The 25027-nt window shown below is 39.3% G+C and overlaps 2 protein-coding genes and 2 pseudogenes across 11 annotated transcripts; all 4 read right to left on the bottom strand.

Annotated features, from left to right (window-relative positions):
• Positions 1–2435: 2435 nt before the first annotated feature.
• LOC113670818 (uncharacterized) lies at positions 2436–3876 on the bottom strand (annotated as a pseudogene).
• Positions 3877–5060: 1184 nt separating this feature from the next.
• Positions 5061–12189, bottom strand: LOC113670770 (uncharacterized). 10 transcript variants are annotated; one of them, XM_089195408.1, is made up of 3 exons: positions 12063–12189; positions 7270–7368; positions 5061–6299 (listed from the first exon to the last, which is right to left on the bottom strand). In XM_089195408.1, exons 2-3 carry the CDS (start codon positions 7337–7339, stop codon positions 5266–5268), a joined length of 1104 nt encoding a protein of 367 aa, XP_089051534.1. In that variant the 5' UTR covers positions 7340–7368; positions 12063–12189; the 3' UTR covers positions 5061–5265. The 10 variants fall into 10 exon arrangements, with proteins under 10 accessions (XP_089051534.1, XP_089051539.1, XP_089051544.1 ...); XM_089195413.1 differs by having other exon boundaries at positions 5061–6296; positions 12063–12181; XM_089195418.1 differs by lacking the exon at positions 12063–12189 and adding an exon at positions 10655–10716 and having other exon boundaries at positions 5061–6296.
• Positions 12190–14265: 2076 nt separating this feature from the next.
• LOC113670819 (uncharacterized) lies at positions 14266–18446 on the bottom strand. The gene is made up of 2 exons (XM_089195126.1): positions 16428–18446; positions 14266–15856 (listed from the first exon to the last, which is right to left on the bottom strand). The coding sequence occupies exons 1-2, from the start codon at positions 18378–18380 to the stop codon at positions 14453–14455; spliced, it is 3357 nt and encodes a 1118-aa protein (XP_089051252.1). The 5' UTR covers positions 18381–18446; the 3' UTR covers positions 14266–14452.
• A 3746-nt stretch (positions 18447–22192) lies between these two features.
• On the bottom strand, positions 22193–23177 carry LOC113670820 (uncharacterized; annotated as a pseudogene).
• Between the last annotated feature and the right edge of the window lie 1850 nt (positions 23178–25027).

Genomic DNA, 25027 nt, shown 5'->3' on the forward strand with positions numbered 1-25027 from the left:
TTTATTTAAGATGACAACTAATGTGAAAGCCCATATCTTACATGCTACCGTCTCTAACTGTTTGCCGTTCAGAAAACGTATTTCATTTTCCCTTTTTTCTCTTTTCTTTTCCCTTTTTTTTTTTTGGACCACAAAATTATAAAAAACATAAACTATACCAGCAACTGAGGTGTAATGACGATAACTGTCCTAATCTGGCGTAAATTATAATTTTATGGCTATTTTGGTATAACTTCATAAATATTCTCCAAATTCCTGGGCATGTTTAGTGCTTGGTTTTTGATGTTCTGATTCCCCCTCTTCCATTCGCGCGTTATGGTGTCGTAGAAGTGTTCCAGAGCGTAAAAAGGACCATGATATGTTGACTTGATGCAGCTCTGTAATGATATATAAAAAACGGGAAAAGTTGATAGCTTCCGACTCCGCTGTCATACTAAATAACTTATCGTGCGCCATACACGCACTAGGATACGTCAGCAGACCTGTTTCCTTCGTGGAATTAGTCGCTTTTTCAATTGCATTTCTGACATTTGTTCGGCATTTAGAACTACCATTTCCTCTCCATTACACTGACAAATTATCTTTTTAGTTTGACCCTGAAGTAAAAATGTGCTACTTAGCCATCATATATGCAGCATTTTGATAAACCGTTGAATCTAATTTAGATAACTCCTTGGCTTTTTTTCCTGGCGACGCCAAAATAAGTATTCACTGAGCGTTCTTTCCACCTGTAGCTCAGATTGCTTCTGTTACATTTTTGGTCCATTGAGTGTATTTGACGACACTTTTTCGATAACTATTTTTGCAACGTATTCCATGACTTTTACGCGCACCAAATCCCAGTTCTATGAGAAGATTAAAACTCATTCTATAGTCACTGTCTTTTAACCGTCGTGCCATGGCTGTCCACCAGGCAAAAAAGGCGATGCGATCCTTCTCTGTGGCGTTAGCCTCCGACTTGAAGATGAAACTAAGAGATAGTTGAAACCACATCATGTTTCAAACAGTCATCAACTATGGTCGTCAGTTTGTCAAGAAACCATGTAAAGTTGAGGGCGGAGTAGTTGTATGGTACAAATCTGCCCTGCATCTAGCTCGTAAGTTGGTAAACCGTTTCTCGCAGACGTCTGTAACTTTCTTCTCAGAGTACCTTAGAGGGTCATTGTGAGTCCAATTCTCATTCGGCTTGAGCCAGTTTGTATTGAACCCAACTCGAATTATCCTTTGAGAGCTTGTCGGTGGAATCGGCAAGCTACCAAAGTTAGACAAATGAATGCAGAATATTACTCCTGACCAACCGAGCGCGCGCTGGAGAATTTTAACCCGTACAAAAACGACCGAGGGCCAATATTCCCCCAGAACGGCTAGAGCAAGCATTCGGACCAAAGTTGTTTACCAAATTTGCTGGCTTTCGAAAACAAAAATACACGGCTTATTACCGTTTCCGTGGAGACGGTCCGTATGACAAAATACTGACCAGTCAATATGCTATGATCTACCTCGGGACTACCTAGCCTTAATTGAGCCGTTCCTTTGTCGGAAAAATTTAACAGGACACGAAATTGAACCTAAACTTCAAAAGCTTCTGTCCGACTGTGGCTTAGAACACTTGGAAGTGTCACCACCCTACAAAAAAGGATCTATTTACTCTATTGGGAAATAGAATTCACGTACGACGATATGGTCATTTCCGGCGTTGAATTTGAATCGGCCGGAAATTAAATATTTCTGCGGCACGAGAGCAGTAAGGACCGTGCCTGGTCAGTGCATCATGGGATATGATGAGAGTTAGGTAAGACAGGTTTGTCACGTGAGAGACCACTCTAGACCATAGTGTACGTAGTAGTAAATGCTTTCATTTCTGTTTTAGCAGTGTGGCCTTCGTGGAATGGGTTATTCAGAGCGTGAGCCATGGTTCCTAGAGGATTTTTCCGGCAGGTTTTTTTTCTAGCCTTCGTTGAGGCAATAACTATTTCTGTCGCTTAGCACCACTCTTTCTTTTACAGTGTTACTCTTTTCACTCGCATAGAACTGTAAGAACTAAAGCTGTAACATGCTACAACGTTGTCAAAGTTCCCGGCTCTGTATGGTACGGTAGTGTAATCATATGTAATAAGGTGCCGGGGGCTCGGCCCAAACTGCCAAATAAACGTAATGGTTTTTCTGTTTATTTTGCATACTGAGTAGTGGAGCTAAAATCGACCATCTCAAGTGAAGCATTGGATGAAAACTGATCCCTTTCTTATTCATATGCAATTTAATGCGAAAGGAATCTAAACAAAAATAACGAAAATCTCATAACGAATGGGTACTTTTTCCATCCGGTTCAGCACCCCACAGTCAGAGCAGGTCTATGCTCTATCATGGTTTCTCAACCCAAATGATCGATGATGCCGATTTTGTAATTGACGAGGATTGCCATACAGGATCTAACCAAACTAGAGACCACAGAACAGAAGGATACAGTATTAGTTTTCTCTGAATTTGGTTTTCAATGTATTTGACCTTATTCTAGTTACAGTCGTGTTGTAGTGACTGAAATTATCCGAGTTGCGTTTGATGTGCAGACGATTGCTAATCTAGATTCGTCTACAGTATGTTCTCAGAATTTGTGGCATTAGTTCACGAATATTGTCCAAAATCATGGACATATTCAATTTTCTCTTTTGGATCTCCTGGTCCTCTGACAACCATGTCTTGTTTTTAGTGTTATAGTAGTTATCCAGGGCGTTCAAAGACCATGGTATGTTGACTTTGCCCAGCTCGGCAACAAAGAACCGTGCGAAGTTGATGGCTTCTGATTCCATTATCGAACCATTTGCGTTATCTTGCGGCATCCACGCACCGAGGTATGTCAGCAAATCAGATTTCTTTGTGTAATCTGTTGCGTGTTTAATTGCTGTTTTGACATTGTTTCGGCCTCCAGAAGTGCCATTGTCGCTCCAGTACTTCTTGGAACCGAGCACTTTGTTTGGACCAGATGCATAAATATGCCACTCAGCCATCGTATAGTGATCATTTTCATAGATTTCTGGATCGATTTCAGATAAGTCCTTGGCAGTTTTTTAGGAGATCCCAAAATCAGTATTCGCTGAGCGTTGTTCCTTCCTGTTTTCCGGATCGCTTTTGTCACATTCCTGGTCCAGAGGTTGTATTTGTCGGTTTTCTCGCGAAGACTCTCGCTACTTCTGTTGTTTCGTTCACAAGTGTCTTTTCCAAGTTCTGTAGAAAGATTAAAACTCAGTCTGTAGTCCTTTTTTTTTAATTGCTTTGCCACCGCTGTCCACCAATCCACGCCGGTAAGCTATAAAGTCCTCTTTCATGGCGCAGGCCTCTGCTTGATGGGGAATCCAGGAGATGATTGGAATCACATCGTGTTTCAGACAATGGTTGACAGTCGTCAGGTTGCCAAGAAATCATGTGAAGTTTACAGCGGAGAAGTCGTATGAATATAGATCTGCCCTGCATCGAAACCATAAGTTACTAAAGCTTTTCTCATGGACGTCTATGGTGTTCTGTTCCAAGTACTTTTTCAGTGGCGACTTCCACTTGAACCAGTTTGTGCAAAATCCTGCTCGAATCTTAGCTTGGTACTCTTTCGGAGAAATCGGATTATCCACGTTCATTACTGAAAAAAATTGAATGGACCGTTTTTTTACGGGCCAAAATCGGGCCAAAATTCTTGAGTGCGGCCCTCGGGCTCGGTTAGTTAGGAGTAAATATTCTGCCTTCATTTGTCTACACTGATTTGGTAGTTTGCCGATTCCACCGGCAAGCTATCAAAGGATAATTCGAGCTGGGTGCGGTACAAACTGGCTCAAGCCAAATGAGAATTGGACTCACGATGACCCACTAAGGTACTCTGAGAAGCAAGTTACAGACGTCCATGAAAAAAGGGTTTACCAACTTACGAATTCGATGTAGGGCAGATTTGTACCCAAACAACTACTTCGCCCTAAATTTTACATGGTTTCTTGGCAACTTGACGACCACTGTTGATGACTGTCTGAAACGTGATATAGTTTCAATTATCTCTTAGTTTCACCGTAAGGTCGGAGGCCTACGCCATAGAGAAGGATCGCATCGCTTATGTTGCCTGGTGGACAGCCGTGGCACGACGGTTAAAAGACAGGGACTATAGACTGTCTTAATCTTTTCACAGAACTGGGATTTGGCGCGTGTAGAACTAATGGAATACGTTGCAAAAATAGTCCTCGAAAAAATATCGTCAAATACACTCAAGAATGTAACAGAGGCAATCCAAACTACAAGAGGAAAGAACGCTCAGCGAATACTTATTCTGGTATCGCCAGGAAAAACTGCTAAGAAGTCATCTAAAATCAATTCAACAATTTATCAAAATGATACATATATGATGGCTAAGAGGCACATTTATACTTCAGGGTCAAACAAAAGAGATAATTTGTCAGTGTCCTGGAGAGGAAATGGTAGTTCTAAATGCCGAACAAATGTCAGAAATGCAATTGAAAAAGCGACTAATTCCACGAAGGAAACAGGTCTGCTGACGTATTTTAGTGCGTGTATGGCGCATGATAACTTATTTGGTGTGACAACGGAATCGGAAGCTATCAACTTTGCCCGTTTTATCATTACAGAGCTGCAGCAAGTCAACATATCATGGTCCTTTTACGCTCTGGAACACTACTACGACACCAAACGTGCGGATAAAAGAGAGGGACTCAGGACATCAAAAACCAAGCACTAAACTTGTCCAGGAGTTTGGAAGTCATATGTGAAGTTATGCCAAAATAGCCTTAAAATTAAAATTTACGCCAGATTAGGCCAGTTATCGTCATTACATATTAGTTACTGGTATAGTTCACGTTTTCGTAATTTTGTGGTCAACGGTTGAAGGTCTATTTTTTCGGTTGGTTTATTAAAATTAATCGATGATTTGTAAATAATTCCGCAAACAGTCATATCTTCCTTAAAAGCAGCAAATAACGAAAAAAAAATTTAGACTGAAACTTTTATATCTTTAAGCGTCCAAAAATTACTCCCAACATGATGATTTATGCAGAAAACGAATGCGTCAGTACTCCTTTTAAAACGATTTATTACGATTCTTCAGCAGTTTGCAACATTCTAAGTCCTTCACTGAAGTTTTCATACAGACTACAAAATGCCCAAAACACGACTAAAATTACTCTAACTTATTACTTTTTGAGACCCAGACGAAAACAATGGTTGACACGATCTGGGCTTACTTAGTAAAGTAGCTCAAATGTACCGATGTTAAGTTAACTAATAAATAGCCTTTGGCATTTCTTTACGAATATTGTTCAAAATCTTGGCCATCTTTAACTGCTGACCTTCGATGACTTGAGTCTCTGTCCGCCATTTGCTTTTCTTGGTGTCGTAATAGTTGTCCAGAACGTTCAGGGACCACGGTATGTTCTCCTTACGCAGCTCCTTAACAAAGAAACGGGCAAATTTTATGGCTTCTGTTTCTGTTATGCTTCCGTTTGCGTTATCGTGAGGCATCCAAGCACCAAGATAGGTCAGCAGACCAGTCTTGTTCGAAAAACTCGTTGCGTAGCTAATTGCTTCTTCGACATTTGCTTGGCCTCCAGATTTACCATCACCACTCCAATACTTTTGGGAATCCTTCTCTTTGTTTGGCCCTGAAGCATAAAGATGCCATTCAACCATCATATACCGATCATTTTTGTAAATTTCTGGATCGATTTTAGGTAAGTCCTTGGCAGTTTTTCCTGGTGACCCAAGAATGAGTATTCGCTTTGTGTTATTTCCACCCGTACCTCGAATCGCTTTTGTTACATTTTTTGTCCACTCGTTGTATTTGTCTGTTCTCCTGCGAAGACTTCTGTCACAACTTTTGCCTTCCTCTTTACAAGTGTCAATTCCAAGTTCTGTGAAGAGATTAAAACTCAGTCTGTAGTCCTTGTCCTTTAACTGGCGTGCCACAGCTGTCCACCAACCAACATAGGCGACACGATCCTTCTCTGTAGCGTAGGCTTCTGCTTGGTGGTGTATCCAGGAGATAATTGGAATCACATCGTGTTTCAGACAATCGTCGACAACGGTCGTCAGAGACCCAAGAAACTGTTTGAATTCGACGGTGGAGAAGTCGTATGAGTACAGATCTGCCCTGCATCGAAGCCTTAAGTTACTAAAGCCTTTCTCATGGACGTCTATGATGTTCTGTTCCGAGTACTTTTTCAGTGGCGGCTTCGATTTGAACCAATTTGTGGAAAATCCTGCTCGAATCTTAGCTTGGTACTCTTTCGGAGAAATGGGATTATTCACGTTCACTACTGCAAAGAAATTGAATCGACCGAGAGCATTAGATAGAATGTTATTGTATGTTCAGTATGCCTCAGAGTTCGTTCATCAAGCAAAGCAACGATCCCCAATATTGATTTTTAATACAATACCTTGAGAAGACAAGAGATACACATCGAAACGTCGTTTAAAAAACAATTTCAATTTTTAAAAATACCCCAAACCAGACAAAAACACTCAATTTGCTTTAGAAATCTGGTCTCAAGCATCAAGCTGAAATCACGATGAAGCTCAAGAGAACGTTTTGCCTGAACAATGAAGGGAAAAAAAAAATTACCATTAGGCTTTCTTCAATTTGGATAAGGAAAACGCAAGCTTTGTGGTAAGAAAAGAAGTGTTCCCCTATTCCTGTAAATTCGGCTGTCGTTCATTCATAAATGAATAATAATTTGAACAATTTGTTTTCTAATTGTCATGAAAAAAAGAGGAGTTTTTTATGAGCCACAATTCGACCGAATCTCAGTCAGTGCACATTTCACTTTTAGATTCAGTATTAAAACTAAAAACCTTTAGGAAAAAGTGTTAAATTTGACCTGCCGAACTATTTCAGTTTGTGAATTATTACAGATATGCGACCAATCAGTTTATTTGAACCATTCTAACAAGGATTGTAATTGGCTTGTTGTTGCGTGCTTTATGAAAGTAAAGAGCAAGCTTACGACACTGTTGTTCGCTTTAGAAATAAATTTTGCTCTGAAAATTGAATGTGATGCCTGGGGAGTTTAACGGATTCTTTACTATAAAACAAATGGAGTGCTTTGACTCAAGAAGTAGGGAGAAACACTCGACTACCACTAGTGTTTCTCCCTGCTCTTCTTTCGTGCTCTAACCGCTTTCTACGTGCTTTACAACAGAACAAAGCACAGTTGAGGCTTCTCTATGTATTTGTTAAGGAAACTCTTCACGTCACAATTTAATAAAAAAAATTTTTGATGGACCCACCTGTTTCCCCGGTTATGAAAACCATAAACAGCAGGAAAGCTGAAGGTAACAGGACCAATGATCCAAACATGTCGTTTCCTTTCGTTGATTCCTGTCGATCTGTATAAGGGAATTTAAGAGATACATTTAAGGCCTTGTGTCCGAGAGGAAAGTGTCGTTTGGTGTATCATAGGATTGCAAAGTGTAGTAACAATTATTCTAACATATGACACGGGTCTTGTAAACGCAAGAAGTTCGTACGTTTTTCGCTTCGTTTTTCAAACATTGAATATTATTTTAAAATGTTGATATGCCCTAAAGCAGAATTCAATAGGATATTTTAATTTTAGAATCGTACAAATTCACGATTTCCATCACAAACTTACGCAATTTACTGGCGGTGAGTTCTATTAAACAAAGATTTAAGCAAACTGAATCTACTACGCAGTCTTCAGTATGCAAGAAATTCGTTTTTTTTTCTAGCGTCTTAAGCAAATTTACATTTTTGAAATAAAATTTTGGTCTCAAAATATATTTTTGGTCGTTTTTGCCTTTTCTTTATTCATAGTTTTTTGGCCGGATCGCGATTAAGTGGTAAACTCGACACAATAGTGATAAAACCCTTTCTTCAAGCACGGGTTGAGTCCGTTATGTTATAAAAGAGCTGGTTCGTGCTTTTAGTTATGCGTATATCGAGTTATGGATGCACTTGGAAAGTTTAGAGAGCACTCAAGAAGCTAAAGTTGCTCGAGGCGCGGCCGAGAGTAACTCTTACGCTTATCTCGTGCTTTCCAAACTTCCCGCGTACATTCATAACTCGATATACGCACGCTAAGAATGAGCCAACCCCCCAATTTTCTTATAAAATATAAAGGGGGCAAGTCCTACGTAATTCCTAAGGAGCTACTATGGTAAAAAAATCCTTATGTACGCACTGCCATGCATCCATAACACGACGTGTGCAGTTTCACCTTATTTTAGCTGCAAGTGCCCGTTGAGTATAGCCGCGAGGTTTCAAACCTTTCAAAATTTTGTTTCCATTCCTCCTTGATTGAGATAGACCTTTTGGAGCTCAAAATGAAAAGCAGATATACTAAACAAAACTTATGAGAATGTAAGTCATCTCTCTGACTTTAAGTAAGGCTTTGCGACGTAGGGGTCAATTCTTTAGAACGGTAAATATTCTTTTAAGTTCGACATGTCGAACATAACATGTCCCAAAAATAATTTTCAATAGGAGATTTTGACTTAAATTATACATTTTTCACGAATTTCAGCGCAAAGCCTTGCAATTTTCGAATCGTAACTTCTAGTAAACACAAATTCAAGTAAGGCGAATCAACTTGGCGGGTCTCGTAAAGACAAAAAATTCGTACGTTTTTCGCTTTGTTTTTCGAACAGTGAGTATTGCTTTTAAATCTTGCTATGCCCCAAAAGTATTGTTAAATAGATGATATTAATTTCAAACCGCACAATTTCAGAATTTTCATCACAAACCTACACAATTTTCTGGCCGTGAATTCTAGTAAACAACGATACAAGCATGTTGAATCTACGACGTGTTCACGCACATGCAAAAAATTCGTTTTTCTCTTTAAGCTTTTTATCATCATACTTAAAATCCTTCAAATACATTTTTGGTCTAATATATTTCTTGGTCGTCTTTGCCTTATCATAAAGTCATAGCTTTCGGGTAGATCGCGATTACCTGGGAAACCCGACACAATAGTGATATTTTAAAAAACTCTTTCTTCCAGCACAAGTCATCCTTTTAGCTGTTCGTAGATCGAGTTATGAATACACGCAGGAGACTTTGAAAGCACCAGGGAAGCGCTATAGCTGCTGAAGGCACAGCCGAGAGCAACTTAAGCTTCTTGATTGCTCTCCAAACTTCCCGCGTGCATCCATGATTCAATATACGCATGCTAGGCATGAACCAAATCTTTAAGGTCTTGGTAAAGAGCGTGGCCCAGTACGAAGAAGAGTTTTAAAGATAACTTTGTTATTCTATACCAATTGTAGCCCTGAGTATGTTTTAGAATTGGCTCTAAGTTGATTGAAATAAATAAACCGCTAATGTCACGGGAGCGAGCTCTTTTTTGGCACAATTACTCCAAGATAGCACTAAAGTTTCAAAGTTGAGCTTTGTTGAATTCACTCTAGCGTGACATCCGACACTATCGACTATTCTTCATGAAATTAGCAAGTATCCGAGACGTGTGGTTTGTTTTTATGCTCACTTAAGTTTATATCAAATTCATAGAATGGGATTTTAAAACAAAGGAATCTTGTGGTTGGTTTTGTCTCTAACCGAGGAATTATGGCTGTGTTCGCTTAAATATTTCAGACAAAAAAGATGCAACTTATGTGCCTGTTCAGAGGAGAACTGATTTCAAGTCATTGAAGACCTTTTTTCCCGTGAAACATCGGTTACAATGACACATAATTATATTTATTATATTATTATTATTGGACTTGAAATAGGATAACCACCAGATACCTCACTAAAACATAACGGTTTCAAAGCGTATCACATTTCTGAACATGATAGACATTTCCGTCACTACATACTCAACCAAAACCATCATTTTCGATCCCTGATCCCAAGTATTTCGTAGGATAGTAGATAAAATCTAGTTGCCTATTAAGTAAAAAATGGTTTTGAAGAGTGATAGTGTTTGTCCCTGGTGTAGTTACTTACTTGTCAAGGTGTTGCTGCTGACATAAGTATGTAGATCAAGCAAATGAGATCTGGAGAGCTAACCCTTCAGACGTCTGCTTTAGAAACCCTTTACTTTGGCCAGTTTACTTTGGCCAATGGGCTATTTCCGAATTACCTTTAGCCTCTTTTTCATAACAAGGCCTGGTGCTTGTATGAAAATGAATTTAATTTGCATGTGAATGAAAACTTATAATCCTATGAAGGGTTGTGGACCAGGACTCGCTTTGAAAATAAAGGGCTATTTACATAAGCTAATTATCTTGTTATACCCCCAGCCGACACAGCATCATACTATGTTTCTGAAGAAACTTACTCTCTGAGGTCTGGAATTGCTCAGCTACCGAGGCACTAATGATCTAAGACCATCTAAGATGAGCTACGTTTTAAGGAAATGGGTGTTACTAAATTTAGGCCCGCGGCCTCGACGTCCGACCTCATCAAGACCTGTAGCCATAACAGGTTAGCCAAAGGGCAATAGATTCTAAAATGTCGGAATATTGCGCTATTTTAAGTTCACAGAAGGTAAAAATGTCCATTGTTTTCACGATAGAGTATCGCTACTTGAGAATTTTTGGTGACAAATCTTACTTGTCACAGAAAATAAAGGGCTATTTACATTAAGCTTATTATCTTGTTATACCCCCAACCGACACAGCATCATAATATGTTTCTTAAGAAACTTACCCCCTGAGATCTGGAATTGCTCAGCTACCGAGGCACTAATGGTCTAAGACCATCTAAGATGAGCTACGTTTTAAGGAAATGGGTGTTACTAAATTTAGGCCCGCGGCCCCAGCGTCCGACCTCATCAAGACCTGTGGCCATAACAGGTTGGCCAAAGGGCAATAGATTCTAAAATGTTGGAATCTTATTCTATTTTAAGTTCACAGAAGGCAAAAATGTCCTTTGTTTTCACAATAGAGGATCGCTATTTGAGAATTTTTGGTGACAAATCTTACTTGTCACAGATCCAATTTATTAGATAAATGTGATTTTTGGTCAAACGCAGAAATTAACCCAAAACCCTGTTACCGAAAACGTTTAATTCAGTCTTAACTCAGTCCGAAATAATTCCAAAATCGTCCAAGAGAGCAAATCGAAGTGGCAGCGAACCCCTAGGCTCGTAAATTGAACTATCCCGGAGGGATGAAACGTCGAGGCCACTGAAAGGACTTCGTATTTTAAAATCTACCCGTATAAGGAAGAAAATGTTTTATCAATATCAGTCTACTAGCGGAAACATGTTATCACATAGAAATATATTACAAACTTTGGCAATGGACAGTACAACCCCGCTCAAGTGAAAGGTCCCAGGAGCGATTCCAAGCGATCACGATTTCTTCTCCAATTAAAATACACGTTTTTCTGGTTTTTTTCAGAACAGCACCATTTATTGCGCAGAAATCGACATTTAAGCAGCCATTACCGAAGCACAGCGTTTGTCTCTCCTTTCCCAGCTTTTGCAAAAGGGGAAGGTTCTAATCATGCCTGAGAGCAGCTCATCGATTTTGCGTTTTCGACGTTCATGCATTCAATTTTGGGACCAAGATGGCGTATATACAAGGCATCTAAATAACTAAATGTGAGACGGCTTATAGCCATTGAGCGATATATTTATCCGACGGAGGGAAGATTGAATTTTTGGTCCTAACAACAACTCAGAAGTGACTTTTGACCATATTTTTTAATTGAAAAGTAACCCAGCGCCCAGTTAAAGTAAACAGAATTTCTTAATGCTTGAGAAATTATTGTGCATTCTAATTCGTTCTCAGAACAAAGCACGATCGTGAAGTGAAGACCGTATTAACGCATGAATACTCATTTTCAAGCTGAATTTGCAGCAGTGTAGGCAGAACTTTAGAAAATATTGTAAAAATTGATTATTTAGCTTTTTCATTCCTGCTAGGATTCCCAATCGCAAAACGTTCTAGAATTTCAGTGCTATCATCCACCATGAAGCTGGAAAGCCGCGAAAGGTAAACATTAAATCTAATCTTGAGAGATCTGTCAGTAAAGCGATAAAAGAAAATAATATACGCAGAATATCATGAGTTTGAAGAGAGAGAGAGTTTTTCATCGTGAAGTTACTTACTTGTCACGGTGCTGACTTATTTTTTTGAAGATCAGGCAATTGAGATCTGGAGCAGTTCAGTTACAGCGAGGCACTAATTATCTAAGACCATCTGAGGTGGGGACTACGTTTTAGAGTAGTGGGTGTTGCTAAAATCAGGCCTGCGGCCCACGTCTTACCTCATCAATGTCCCCAGGCCATAACAGGTTGACCTGAGGCCAACGCACTCGAAAGACTTCGAATCTTATGGTCTGTTAAGTTCATATGTGGAAAATTCTCTAAGCTTTTATATGTTACTTTTTTTTTCCAGATTATCAACCCATAAAACTTTGGTGCTGATTGTTCAGAGAATGGGGGAGGTTTTAGTCATTCCTAAGTGCAGCTTATCGATGTTATGTTTTTCGGCGGTGGATTATTCGCTATTGGGACCAAGGCGACGTACAGGCAAGGCCTATTAATAATGAAATGACAGGCTTATTTCCCTCGAACATTATATTTATCCGATGGATATTTATCTTGATGGGGTCATAATAACAACTCGTAAAATGGCTGTCAGCGAATTTTTTATTTGAAAATCAACCCTGATGCGACATAGCAGAGATATAAAAATCACCAAGACTAGAATAATTTTATGAGTAGAGTGATACCCTGGTGCCTGCCCATCTGAGTGCGGGGTGAATCCAGAGGGTCATATGAATAATAAATAGGGTGTGGTTACATTTTCAACAACGAAGTATCGCACCGCAAAAAAAATAAACTACTCACTACTTGATGATGAGTTTAAAGGTGCAATTCCTGAAAACTATCTTAAATGTTCAAGAACTCAAAATCGACGGCAAAGAGAATGGCAGGAAGCGCTTTCACTTTTTTCGACAAAAAATATGAACAAATTAATGTCATCGTGACACGAAGTTTCGGCTACAGGTTCCCATGTTGGAAGGATAAAAGTACCTGCCTGCTTCCATAAGCTGTGACAAGGGAGTTTAATCTTGTACAACTTTTCCTCAAATTTTGGTAAGGAAATCTCTGAGACAACCTAAGTGTCACAACGAAGCGCAACTTCAACTTTTTTCTTCAGCAAAAATCTCATCAAAGTGACGTCGTAGTAGAGCGAATTTTTTTAGCTGCAGGGTGCTATCTATGAAATGGGAGAGAGCTGCCTGCTTGCTTCCCAGTAAACTTTGATGAGGGTCTGGTTTCAAAAAACTTTCAAAAAGTCTTTTTAGCAACCTAAACGTTCTAGTTATGATATTTTTGGTTTCCCCTAATATGAAGTCATGTTATTACGAGGCAATATCTCGCTAATTGATACTAATTCTGTGACTGATCACTGAAAACCGAGTCGATTACATATCCCTTACTGGAGATTTGTAAATTTCCCTCACAACATAGTTAATTGGTTTGCATTAGAATTATAAATATTTCGTCTCGGAGCAAAAAGAGCAGAGATCATTTAAGCCATCTTCATGAAATGAATTTCAGTATGAGCCTGCTGTAGCTGTTTCGCCGTGGGCGAGTTTGTCATTTTGAAAACTGAGATACAATTTGACATATTTTGTGATTTTTTATGTGAAACAAAGGAATGATAACCTGAAGCCAACTCTTACTGGAAAGATTAAAAGAATACCGTGATGTTAAAGAAATATATGCTCAAATGTCAATGTTTGCGGCCTGCCTGAGCTCATCTGGTCATTTTCTGAAAGCTGAGGCAAGTCACTCCAGTTTTGTCTATTTAGAAGTTTTAGTGGCTACCGAAAAAAATGAAGGCTAGGCGCAAACTAAGAAACCTAGTCATGCAAGGTCACGGCAAAGAAGTTCATGATGAAGTTAAAACCTATTTGTCCGTCTCAGCCCCTTTAAGGGCACATCAAACCCTGTGCATTGGTGAGGGAAATATGTTTTTCAATAAAACTCTTAACAATTAGTTCGTTCGTCAGCGTGTGCACATCCATATAAAGCACGTGGGAGGTTTTAGATAAAATAAGAAGTGTAACAGTTGTTCGCGGTATAGCCGCATGCAACATATTTTAACGCAGTACGTGATAGGTTGTTTTCCGGGGCCCAATGAGACATACGAGAAAAATGTGCAGAATTAGTTCAGAAACAAATTGAAGAATAAAGATAAAAAATGTAGAGTCAGTCTCTCTCTCCCTCTCTCTTTCACCCTTTCTCTTTTTGAAGAATTTTTCCATGCGCCTTTTTACTAACAGAAAAAAACAGAACGTTCATTGTAATGTTTATTCTTCAATTTTCAATCTAGAGATTTAATTTGATTACACAAATAGCAAATAATTTCCAATTTTTAGCTACTCCGTCAGCTCGAGAAAGTCTAGTGACAGGCATTAATAAGCCATCCTGCACCTTGGAAAAACATTTGAGGGCTGAGACATTTCCAAATAGAACTTGGGGTACTATATCCTCGTCAGTTTCACTTCGACACTAAACCCATTTTTCAAATTTCTAAAGTGAACGGTTTGGCCACTTATATCCACGTTAGGTGTGTAACTTGCAGGTGTACCATGGACTTTGGTATCGGCAACAGTTGTTTGTACTTGATTCCTGAGCGTTACTGATACAATTTTTTCTGTACTTTCAGAGGTGTACAGCAAACTTTTTCCCACATCTCTTGAATCTGTCAGAGTACCTGCACCACTCAAAGCTAAGTCGGGATAGGTGATCGCGAGATGGATGAATTGCGCTGTTTCCTCCACCATTATAAGACACTCTCCGGAACTCACATTTGTTATTGGCCCATCACTTGGCAAAGAGCTCGCACTTCTAAACATGACGTAACCTGTAACTGGATGACTGAGGCCTGACCAAGACTTGGGTGATTTGAGAAATTGAACAATGTGTGCGCGATCATCCATCCTCAAGACTTTGTAGACCTTGTTACCTGCGGTGTCTTGGGCCGTTTGGAGGTCACTCAGTTGCGTATGATAAGATGCAGTCGGTATCAAGACAGCATACTCGTAGCTGGGGTTAGCCGAACTATGTTCAAACCACGCCGTACCATACTTTCCAGATGTGCTAGTACTTCCATCATCTTTTTTGGAGGTCTGAGTTGAGACAGTTACCTTTAATATTGGACTACTGGTCCTGGGTATGTAATAGAAGTTTCCTTTTGCATCTGTAAGAGAAGTGCTGGAGGACGTCGATGGGACGTGATTATAATTAGACGAAGCGTCCTTTCGTGATCCATCAACCTTGATAAACTGCGAGGAAGAAAGCTTGTCTTGAAATAATGTTGTTTGAGCAATTTTCATGTTATTTCTTTGAAGTAAAATATCACTTCCCAAGCCAACTAAAAGGTTTTCAAACATGAAAACTGACTTTTTGAATTGAAATCTGATGTTCCCTCGCCAGTCCGAGACATCATATTCCGGTTGCTTAAAATTCATGCCAAACAGTCCGTTCTTCGAGGTCATAGTGCCCCCAAAAGTGAGTCCTCCCGCAAATCTGCGTTTATTGTAGAATCTCCCGGTTGTACCTATATTTAATTCATCTATGTTTGAATTCCCCAAGGCGATAGTAGTAGCCCCGGGAATTTTGGACCAATCCCATCCGGTATCAATATCATGATGCTGAAGGGCTGCTTCGTCATTTGCGATAAGGAGAGCACCATGACTGGCAAATAATCCAAACACATTTTCGTTCGCTGAGGTTTCATAATCCCAGACAAAGTTATTGAAACCTTTTACAGTCACTGCCCAGTTCTTACGCCGATGTATGGAAAGAGCGGCGAAGTTCTTGGACCAATGACCTTCAGGGGACTGCTCTTGTGATTTGCCTTGTGATACGGCAGTAGAATTTACCTATTAACGTAAAAGCAGACTAAAATAACATTTTGAGCATGTTTCATTTTGAGTGATGAATACTTCTTGGAAATTCAATTTGATTGTTACACTACATTTCATTTTTTTATTTTAGTTTTTTTTCGATTTCTTCACCGAGCTCAATATTAACCATCTTTCTTATTTTATTTTCCAAGATATGATACTATCGATATTGTTGATCCTGGAAGTTTGCAGGACGCGTGCGATATAAGAACTTCGTAATGAGCCTTGCTTACCATAGAGTATGTGGCTCAGTGGTAGAGCATCGGAGCGCGGCATCTAAGGGTCTGAGGTTCGATTCCTCATGAGGACTCAGAATTTATTCTTTGTACCACGCTCGTTAGAAGACGAAAAACATCTTTCTCTGTTTCTTAACCAAGCTCCAATTTCACCATCTTTCTTATTTCATTTATTTCATTTTTTGTGACGGACAATGGTGTATGCAAAGCATGGATGTTGCTGTTGGCATCATGTTTTATAGCAAAGAGGGTCATCGCCAATTAATAATGAACATCAATAAGTTCCATTTTTAAAGGGGAACGATACTTACCGCTTCCATTATTTGCAGAGATCCCAGACTGTTGAAATAGTACTTATTTTTGTTCGGTGCTCCATCTTCTAGAAAACTTTCGACAGATGGGTCATTGTACAACCTCAGGAACCATTCTGGATTATTCAAACTGCTTACACTTACACCTGTTGGCACTGAAGTCGGTAAAGTAGCAGGATAAGCCACACTGATGTAAGCATAGGCCGGTAGATTCTTCACGAGAACTTTGTTCGAGTATTCTGGGTAACGTCCGCTTACACTGGGTGGAGTGGAGTATTTGACTGCCATGAGTCGCAGTGCTTCTAGTCCTCCTTTGATATGGTTCTCGCTTGTTGAAGATAGGGCGAACACAGTCCCTCCCAGAAGATATTGAACTAGAGCTGCATTTTGAAGGGCTGGTGGGCCGTAGGCTGATCCATAAAACGATTTATGGTGATATACCAAGTAGTCTGGCTTTATTAGTCCTCCAAGACCTTTATTGATAGATAACGCATTATTCTGCCACCGAATTAAGGCATCCATATCACGGATTTTTTCTTTGATGGCGTCATCGGTATCAGTCGGCATCGCAAGCACAATAATAAGTCTATAAAGCATTAGCGTGATCATACGGTCAGCAGTTGTTCCTTGAAATTCAAAAGTTGGCGTTTGATAGATCTCTCCAAAGTCGTTGAACCACTTTGCTGTATTTATCAAATCCATCAATGTGCTTCTACTCAGCGATTCACTGAGGAGAAACAGAGAGTGCATGAACCCAGCACCGTCAAGGTTCATTTCATGGTCCAGGGATCCTAATCCACTACCATCTGTAAATCCTTGATCTTTAACAAAATCAAGAAGCTTGTTTATCCTACTCAGCCGATGGCTGTTAAGGGTTTCTATTGCAGTCTTTATTTGATCCACAGTCAGCGTAGAAGAGCTAGGCAGGTTCGACTCAAAAAATGCCTTCATATTGGCGTTTTTTCCTGCAATGGTCTCTATCGCTCTTGCTCTCCTGCTACCTGCATTGTTTAACTCTGACTGCTGTTCTGTGGCAACATCTGTAATCTCATTCGGACGAGAGCTTAGATGGTATTCTAGTGCTAATGGTAAAAGATTTTTAATCATAATATCTCCAAACTTTGTGCTAGGCTCACAATTTCTGCAAAACAAAGGAGGTCCTACAATGTCTCCAGTTACCGAATCAAAGCTTAAGTTATCGTACTCATCATGTGCTCTCTTGAATTTTCTTACAAGATCACTCCATCGTTTTTCTAGAGCCGGGCTGCGACTAGGGTAATTAGGCGACGTTACAGTCTCATCCGAATACCAGTTCTTTAGCCGGCTTTTTATATGATCCAAATGGTTTCTTTTTTGTGTTTCAGTAGTAGCAGGTGGGTCAGGGACACTTTCGGCACCCCACCTATACGTCTGTTGCCAAAAATCTGAGTTGTCATACCAATCCTCACCAAATGGACGGATGGGAGGAACGATTTTGTCCCGTGATTGCCTTCTAATATTACAGTTGAACTCGAGCTTGTCTATATAAACAGTTTGAGCTCCGTTTCCGATAAAGTTGACCTCATTGATAACAGTTGGGCTTTGTAAGCTATTACTTTGTTTCTTACATTCTGCAAACGCGACCCAAATCCCACGCCATCCTTCAAAGTCATTTGCTGTAAAACCTCCAACAGTGGTAGCAGAATCTTTTAATTCCACTTGCAATGTATGTCCTGACGTCGATCCTTTGTAGATCCAGACTTTCACGCCCCCTTTTCTCAGACAACTGTGAGGAATGGTAAACGTTGACGATCTTAACTGCAATGTTGATGCGCCAGTGGTTACCCATTTCAGAGATGATGATCCGTGTTTCACAGTCTTTTTATCGTTAGAAAGGCTTATCGTTCCAGTCGATGGCGAGGCAATGGTCTGAAAGCATCCTAACTGCGCTGCACTTTCAAAGTCAAATGGCATATTGAAAGAGCAAATAGATTTAGATTGGGCTGAAAGAAGAGGCGTACGGGCGGATTGGCATTTAACAACGTTCTTTAGCCTTTCTGATTCAAAAGATAACCCTTATACCACGTGATCTAAGCTAGTGGTCAAAAAGTAGTAATGATTTTATCTATGCCTCCTTGACGGCAATTAAACATCATTTTCAATATCACAAATAAAGTACCTATTCGTTTAACTCATCATATCATAGTTGCATGAAAAAGTGAAATTCAATTGATGCACCACAGCTTTGAAACTACCCCTCTTGGGTTAAAGGCAAATGGTTGGTTATTACTGAAGCCCTACTCTCATTTAGTACTTTCTGTCCAGTTCGAATGTCTGTTAAGCGGATTTTAAACGGATTTTTTTTTTATATATACTATAAGGCAAAACTCCAATGTGCTGAAAATTAACCTGAATAATGGCAGATGAAGATCTCCAAAAGATATGTGCTTGGCTGTCAAGTTTTCATTCCATTCTCTTTGACGAGGGGCTCACAGTCGAAAGATCAGCTTTAGAAAATCTGCAGATGCGTAATTTGCGTTACCAAATCAGTTGACAATAGCAAATTATTAAAAAGTTTCCAATGCGATTCTCATATTTTGAGGAGACGTATCTTGCTGTGTTCGGCGATTACTATCATCTTGGCTTTATGATTTAATTATGATACCATATTCTCTTGGGTATGGTGCTACACTAGCTTGTCAGTCCCGCATAGGTTCTACCGTTAAGATGCCTTTTAAAAGTGACAACAGACTCACCTCGAACGCAAGTTTTAAAAACCGTCAGGAACAGGAGGAATATTTGCAGCAAAACCAAGAAGCTGAACATCTTCTTTGTTTGGGCCTGTCGATGGGTAACAATTTTCGTATTTATTTCTGACCCATAGGTCCAGTCGAATGACTGCCATAAATTGAACCATATCAGGAATATGTATTTGCCTATTGATGTGCAGATTGTGATGGGTTAAATGTACGTTTGACATGCCAATCAAAATCTAACTCCTGTGATAAACGCTTCTCGCAAATCCATCGATTAACTAACGATTATGATTTAAAGCATTCTGGAGATGATCATCATTGTCAAGATCTAAATTTTTCGCATGAACAACAATGCCCCAAGTTAATTATAGCTACAGTTTGAAATTTTACAAGATTCCATTGCTAGCCTTGATGTTTTTTTCCTTATTTTGGCCATACAATTTTATAACTTTACATTAAATCGTCTATCTAAAAGAAAAACAGGATGGCGACAACGAATAAACTTATCTTGGCTGGCCTTGGTCTTTGATGTTTGATGTTTAATAACTCAAACCCTTATCATTGTTTAAAAGGAAACAAGATCACATCAGTTGTTCAACTTACCTCACAGGATTTGCAGGACTACTTAACTAACCTTGGTGTTTTATTTTTAGCCGCAATGTTTGATAACCACGACAGTTGTGTTAAACTTGCCCCGTGTCTCTTTTTTCAGGCTCCACGCCCAGGCATAAGAGCTAAGAACGTTGAGTAATAAAGAAATATTTGGTGCTTTTTATACCTTGTCTTTCAAATGACTCATCATTGAATCAGTGTTACAGCAGGGCAGAATTATCTCCATGACAAGTTTACAGGTGTAGATTCCACAAAATGAAAGGACGCCCCAATGAGATATTTGGCACTTGTGACGCTGTATTGACTAGTTCTTCCTCCATTGAGTTGAAATTTCCTCTTATTGTTCCTCGAATTACCACAGAATCTTCTCATATGCCTTGATTTAAAATGTATCTCCTTGTAGACAACTAAGATCTAAGGTATACTGTAAACGTTCTTAACAAGTTGAAGAAACGTGCCTTTACCCTAACTATATTTCACGATTTTCATTATTATTTATGACTGAGATAAAGTAAAAAAATCTGTTCCATTGTTGAGCAGGCAGTGGCCCACGTGGTGATCTCGCTGGTACATGCAGCTGAAGAACAAACGGTTGCTATTTTCAGTTCTCGCAGAGCTGAAATTTTTGCGATAGCGATAAATTTCTCTCTAATCTCTTAATCTAATAATCTTTTCTTGCTATTGCGGAGTTTTTACCTTAAAAGACAGCTAGAGGAAAGGATATTTTAAAGAAATTTCCCCGAAATACGATTCAAACTCTGCAAATTTCATGAAAAGATGTAAAAGAGCAAAAAAAGCAGCGGGCGGTATACACCTGTATACAATAGACAGTAGGGGCTTAGGGACAGTGAAAAACAAAAGGATCTTTTGAGAAAAGGCGATGGCATAGTTCGAATTCTGCGATTTTGGACAGGGCATTCCTAGCCATGAGCAAGATAGGACAGACTTTCAAGTTTCAATGTTAAAATATCATTACTTTCTCAGTTTCATTTAATTTTTAACCAGGAATGCAAATCCCGAAACCGAGTCGAAAATCGGTTTCGTTCTTAGGTTTGGAAATAGTATCAACTTGCATAACATAGATTCGAAACCCCTAATCCAAAGATATGAACTCAATGCATGTAATGAGTCACCAATAAGTTTCAAGCTTCTGTTCTATCTCACCACCAACCATTCTAACCAATTAATGTGCCGGCCGCTAAATAGAGAGGTCTGATATTTCAATCTTTATAGGAACTCATATTTTGTCCTCTTCCCACTCTCTTGCCAAACTTTGCGACTAACATCTCCCTTAGTTCGTTGACAGAGCTTTAATTTAGGCATCTTTCCTAATTCTTTCTTGACACACACACGATGACTTGAGGGTGAAGTTTCTTTGTTCGATACTCATAATCGTTCACAATCGTACTTCATTCTTTTATCGCTTATGAAGGAATTAGGAGATCTCAACGGTAGAGACAGCTGATCAACGATGCTATTTCACACTTCCCTTGTGTTCTTTCTTTGGGATGTTATAATCTCCCAATACAAGGAGGGGAATTTTATTTGATCATATTTTGCATGTCCCTTTTATGACATGAAAATCTCTCAGCTGTCAGAGGTTGACAATGCTTACTCTTCAGAATTCGGGCTTACCCATGTAAACTATAATAATCGTAGCCTTTATTCTAAGATTCTTTTCCCTGTTATTTAGTTTTGGATGTCATTCCTTGTCATTAGGTGGAACAGGGATGTTGTAGTAAGAAAAACTACTCTTCTTTCTTGGTCATGCAATCAAACTACAATTTCAAGTCAAGTCATATTCTTTACAGTATGCGAAGGGGAACAGGGTACTTTTCCTTTTTTTCTTTTTACTGGTTCAATCCCAAACGAAAAAAAAAACAAAGAATGGGGCGGAGATCCCGATAAAAAATGAACCGCGTAATATGTAAAACTCCCCCCCCCCCACGTTTAGGGCCCTCTTGTAACAATGACCTTTCCTTGTGGAAGATGACTTCCTGTGGTTTTGATTGTTCAGTTTCTGCGTTTTCAACACATTCTTGAAAGCTGATGTAATTTTCGTTTTGAGAAAGAAGTCAGGGTTTGAATTCGCCACAAAAGAGAGGTCACGGTAAATGAATACTCAGGAATTAAGAAGTTCTCATCAAATTAAAAGGGAAAAAGAAAATCAGTTAATGACGTGAGTTTTCATTTGCTTAAGCCCTTACAATAGGTCCGATGAATAATAAATGTGGTCAATGTGGAAGCTTAAGTCCATGGCATTACCTCACGAATGTTGTCCAACACTCAGGAAATCGTTAGAGCTCGATCTCTAATTACCTGTCCTTCCGTTTACCATGTATTTTCTTTCGTATCATAATAGCGATCTAGAACGTTCAAAGACCATGGTATGTTGACAGAACGCAGCTCAGAAACAAAGAAACGAGCAAAATTGATTACTTCTTCCTCTCTTAAATCTCCATCCTCATTATCTTGTGACATCCATGCACCAAGATACGTCAGTAGACCTGTGTCGCTCGAGAATTGTTTGCCTCGGAAATCGTTTTTCTAACTTTAGTTTGGCCTTAAGGGACACCTTCTCCCCTCCAAAATTTCTGCCCATCTGGATTTTTGTTTGGCCCTGAGGCATAAATGTGCCACTCGGCCATCATATGAGGATCATTAATATAAATTGATTGATTTATTGTAGTAAATCCTTGGCGGTTTTTCCTGGAGATACCAAAATCAGTACTCTCTGGGCGTTCATGCCACCTGTTTCTCTTGCTGCCACTACATCCGCAGTCCATCGGCTGTACTTGTCGCAGTTGCTCCGACATTCATCGATTCCCAGTTCGATAAAATAGTCTATAGTCCCGGTCTTTTAACTGCTTTGCTACTGCTTTCCATTAGGACATATAACCGTTGTGATCTTCCTCTGTGGCATAGACCTCTGCTTGGTGATGAATCCAGGACATGATTGGAATCACAGCAGTAAGAGCAGTTAGCCGCGGTGTAATTATGAGAGTACAGGTCTTCCATGCATCGAAGCCTTAAGTTTTTGAAGCCTTTATCACGGATGTCTTTGATATTCTGCTAAAAATTCTAATGCATTGGGCTCTTCGTCTTGAATCAGTTTGTAGAAAACCCTGGCCCAATCAGCTTTTGATATCGTTTGGCAGAGAACGGCGTTGGCAGAACGGCAGGGTATGAAATGGCAAAGATTACGACAATGACAGCGCCTTTTACCAAGAGCGTGGACAGAGTGATGTGAAGTTTCGGGGTAAGTTGATGAAGGATTGTTGACATCTTTGGATATTTCACTATCAAATAATTGTCATCTTTGATGTAAAAAACAAACAAAATTGTCAGTATATTTTTTGAATGATTAGAGTATATCAAGCTTCCAAATGATTGAGCTGCGAGTTCGAATAAAAAATGCACTGTGGTGGAATCTCGTTTTTTTCGTTAGGAAAGAAAAGGTTCGAAAGTAATTTTTTAAGTGTATGATTAAGATAAATAGTCAGAGAAGGTCCCTGATCTTAATAAACTGGAGGGTAATTTTTGGCCCATTCTTCTCTAATTTAAGGCTCTTTAAAGCGAGGTCGCGTTCAAATTTGCCTCACTTCACTACAAGTTCATATGCAGATTACACACCTCACCTTCTTGTGCTTTCATTTACATAATTTACGTTCATTGATAGCTGAGAGAATCATTTAATCCTCTCACCGTTCTTACAATTTTCTATTTCTTTTCATAATTTCGGTGTGCGAGGCTGTCACCTCTTTTGTACCACTGATCTCTAGAAACGTCAAAAAAAAAAAAAAAAAGATTGACAGTGAACACTGGAGGGAAAAATTGTGATACGGATAACAGTTTCTCTTTAACATGGTAACTGGCGACAAATTTTCCCCCTTTTTGTCCCAGTTCATTCCTTTTAGGTTAAAGAATCCTAAAAGAGCAATTAAATGATATATTGTGCAAAACTAAATTTTGGACGCTTCATTGACAATCATTTTGAAAACGTTCCGATCCAGGTCACGTGATGTGATAAGTCACACGTGTGTAAGGCAGTGCAAAGGGTCATGTTAAGACCTGAAAGTAACAACTTCGCCCTAGCTATCCAGAAAATATTTCCATTTTAAGTCCAGTGCAGGGACTTGAGGAACAAAAATTTTGAAGGATATAGTCATGGCATCCTCCTGCACAGGTTGCTTGAGCTTACTTCCCACCTTCAGAGGCCGAAAAAAATCGTTTTTTCTCTTATTTTACGAAACTGATTTCAAACATTTAACCTAAAGTTACCGAAAAAACTTGAAAAACGTAATTTCAAGTAATAGTTTTTAAATCAGGAAGGTGTCATAATCTCGTACCTGGACGAGTCTTTTGATGAAATTTTCGCGGCAACCGCTCATCTTGGTGCCCGTTTTCCAATTCATTTGCACATTTTGTTTACGTCGCGCACTTCACAAATTCACATGTGGAAGCTCTTTACTTATGGAAAAATCTTTACTCATGGAAAAATCAAAAGCGGAAGAAAGTTAACTAAAAAAAAACAGAAACAAAAAAAAACAGAAAAAAAAAAACAGGTTCAAAGAAGAGAGAAAGAGTACCATTCTGTCAAGAAAAGAAAAAAATCCTTTATGAAGCGACTGGTCCTGGCGGAGCTCTACGCTGGCGTCCAGATTTCGAGCAAAGAAGTCGCCGTCAAACCTAAATTTTTCAAACATAATGCTAAAAACGAGGTTTCCTTTCATTTATGCAAGTATTAGCCGTGATACAAAAACATTAACAATCGCCTCGATTCGTTGTCTTGCTTCTCAGCAAATTTTCCGATTATCCATTTTTAGCGCGGGTTTTTCCTTTGCCTTTGGGAACTTTGCCCGTTATTGTGTCGTCCTCCTGAACGCTCCACTGAGCGATCGAGATAAAAAAAAAAAAAAAAGTTTCTGTCATGGTTTACTTTTCCCGCGAAATCTTGATCTAGCGTCAGTGACGCCAGGAGGTCTCATCATCCCATTGGAGGCGAGATAATCTCCTGGCGTGGCGCGAGTTGTTTGCGAACCTTTACTGACGAGCTGAAATCTCGCGTTTGATTTTGGGACGAATACATCCGCTTTGAGCGAATTTATAGGGTATATAGATTTGATCGATTTTCGTCAAATTTCGCTAAAACATTTCAGGAATAATAACAAACAAAAGTATCAGGAAATTTTGATATTTGAAATATTTGTCCCGTAGCGTCCAGTTACGCAAAACGCTTCGCATATTTACTAG

Source organism: Pocillopora damicornis, chromosome 2 (genome assembly GCF_964200805.1).
Source record: "Pocillopora damicornis chromosome 2, jaPocDami1.2, whole genome shotgun sequence".
Taxonomy (NCBI): Eukaryota; Metazoa; Cnidaria; class Anthozoa; order Scleractinia; family Pocilloporidae; genus Pocillopora; species Pocillopora damicornis.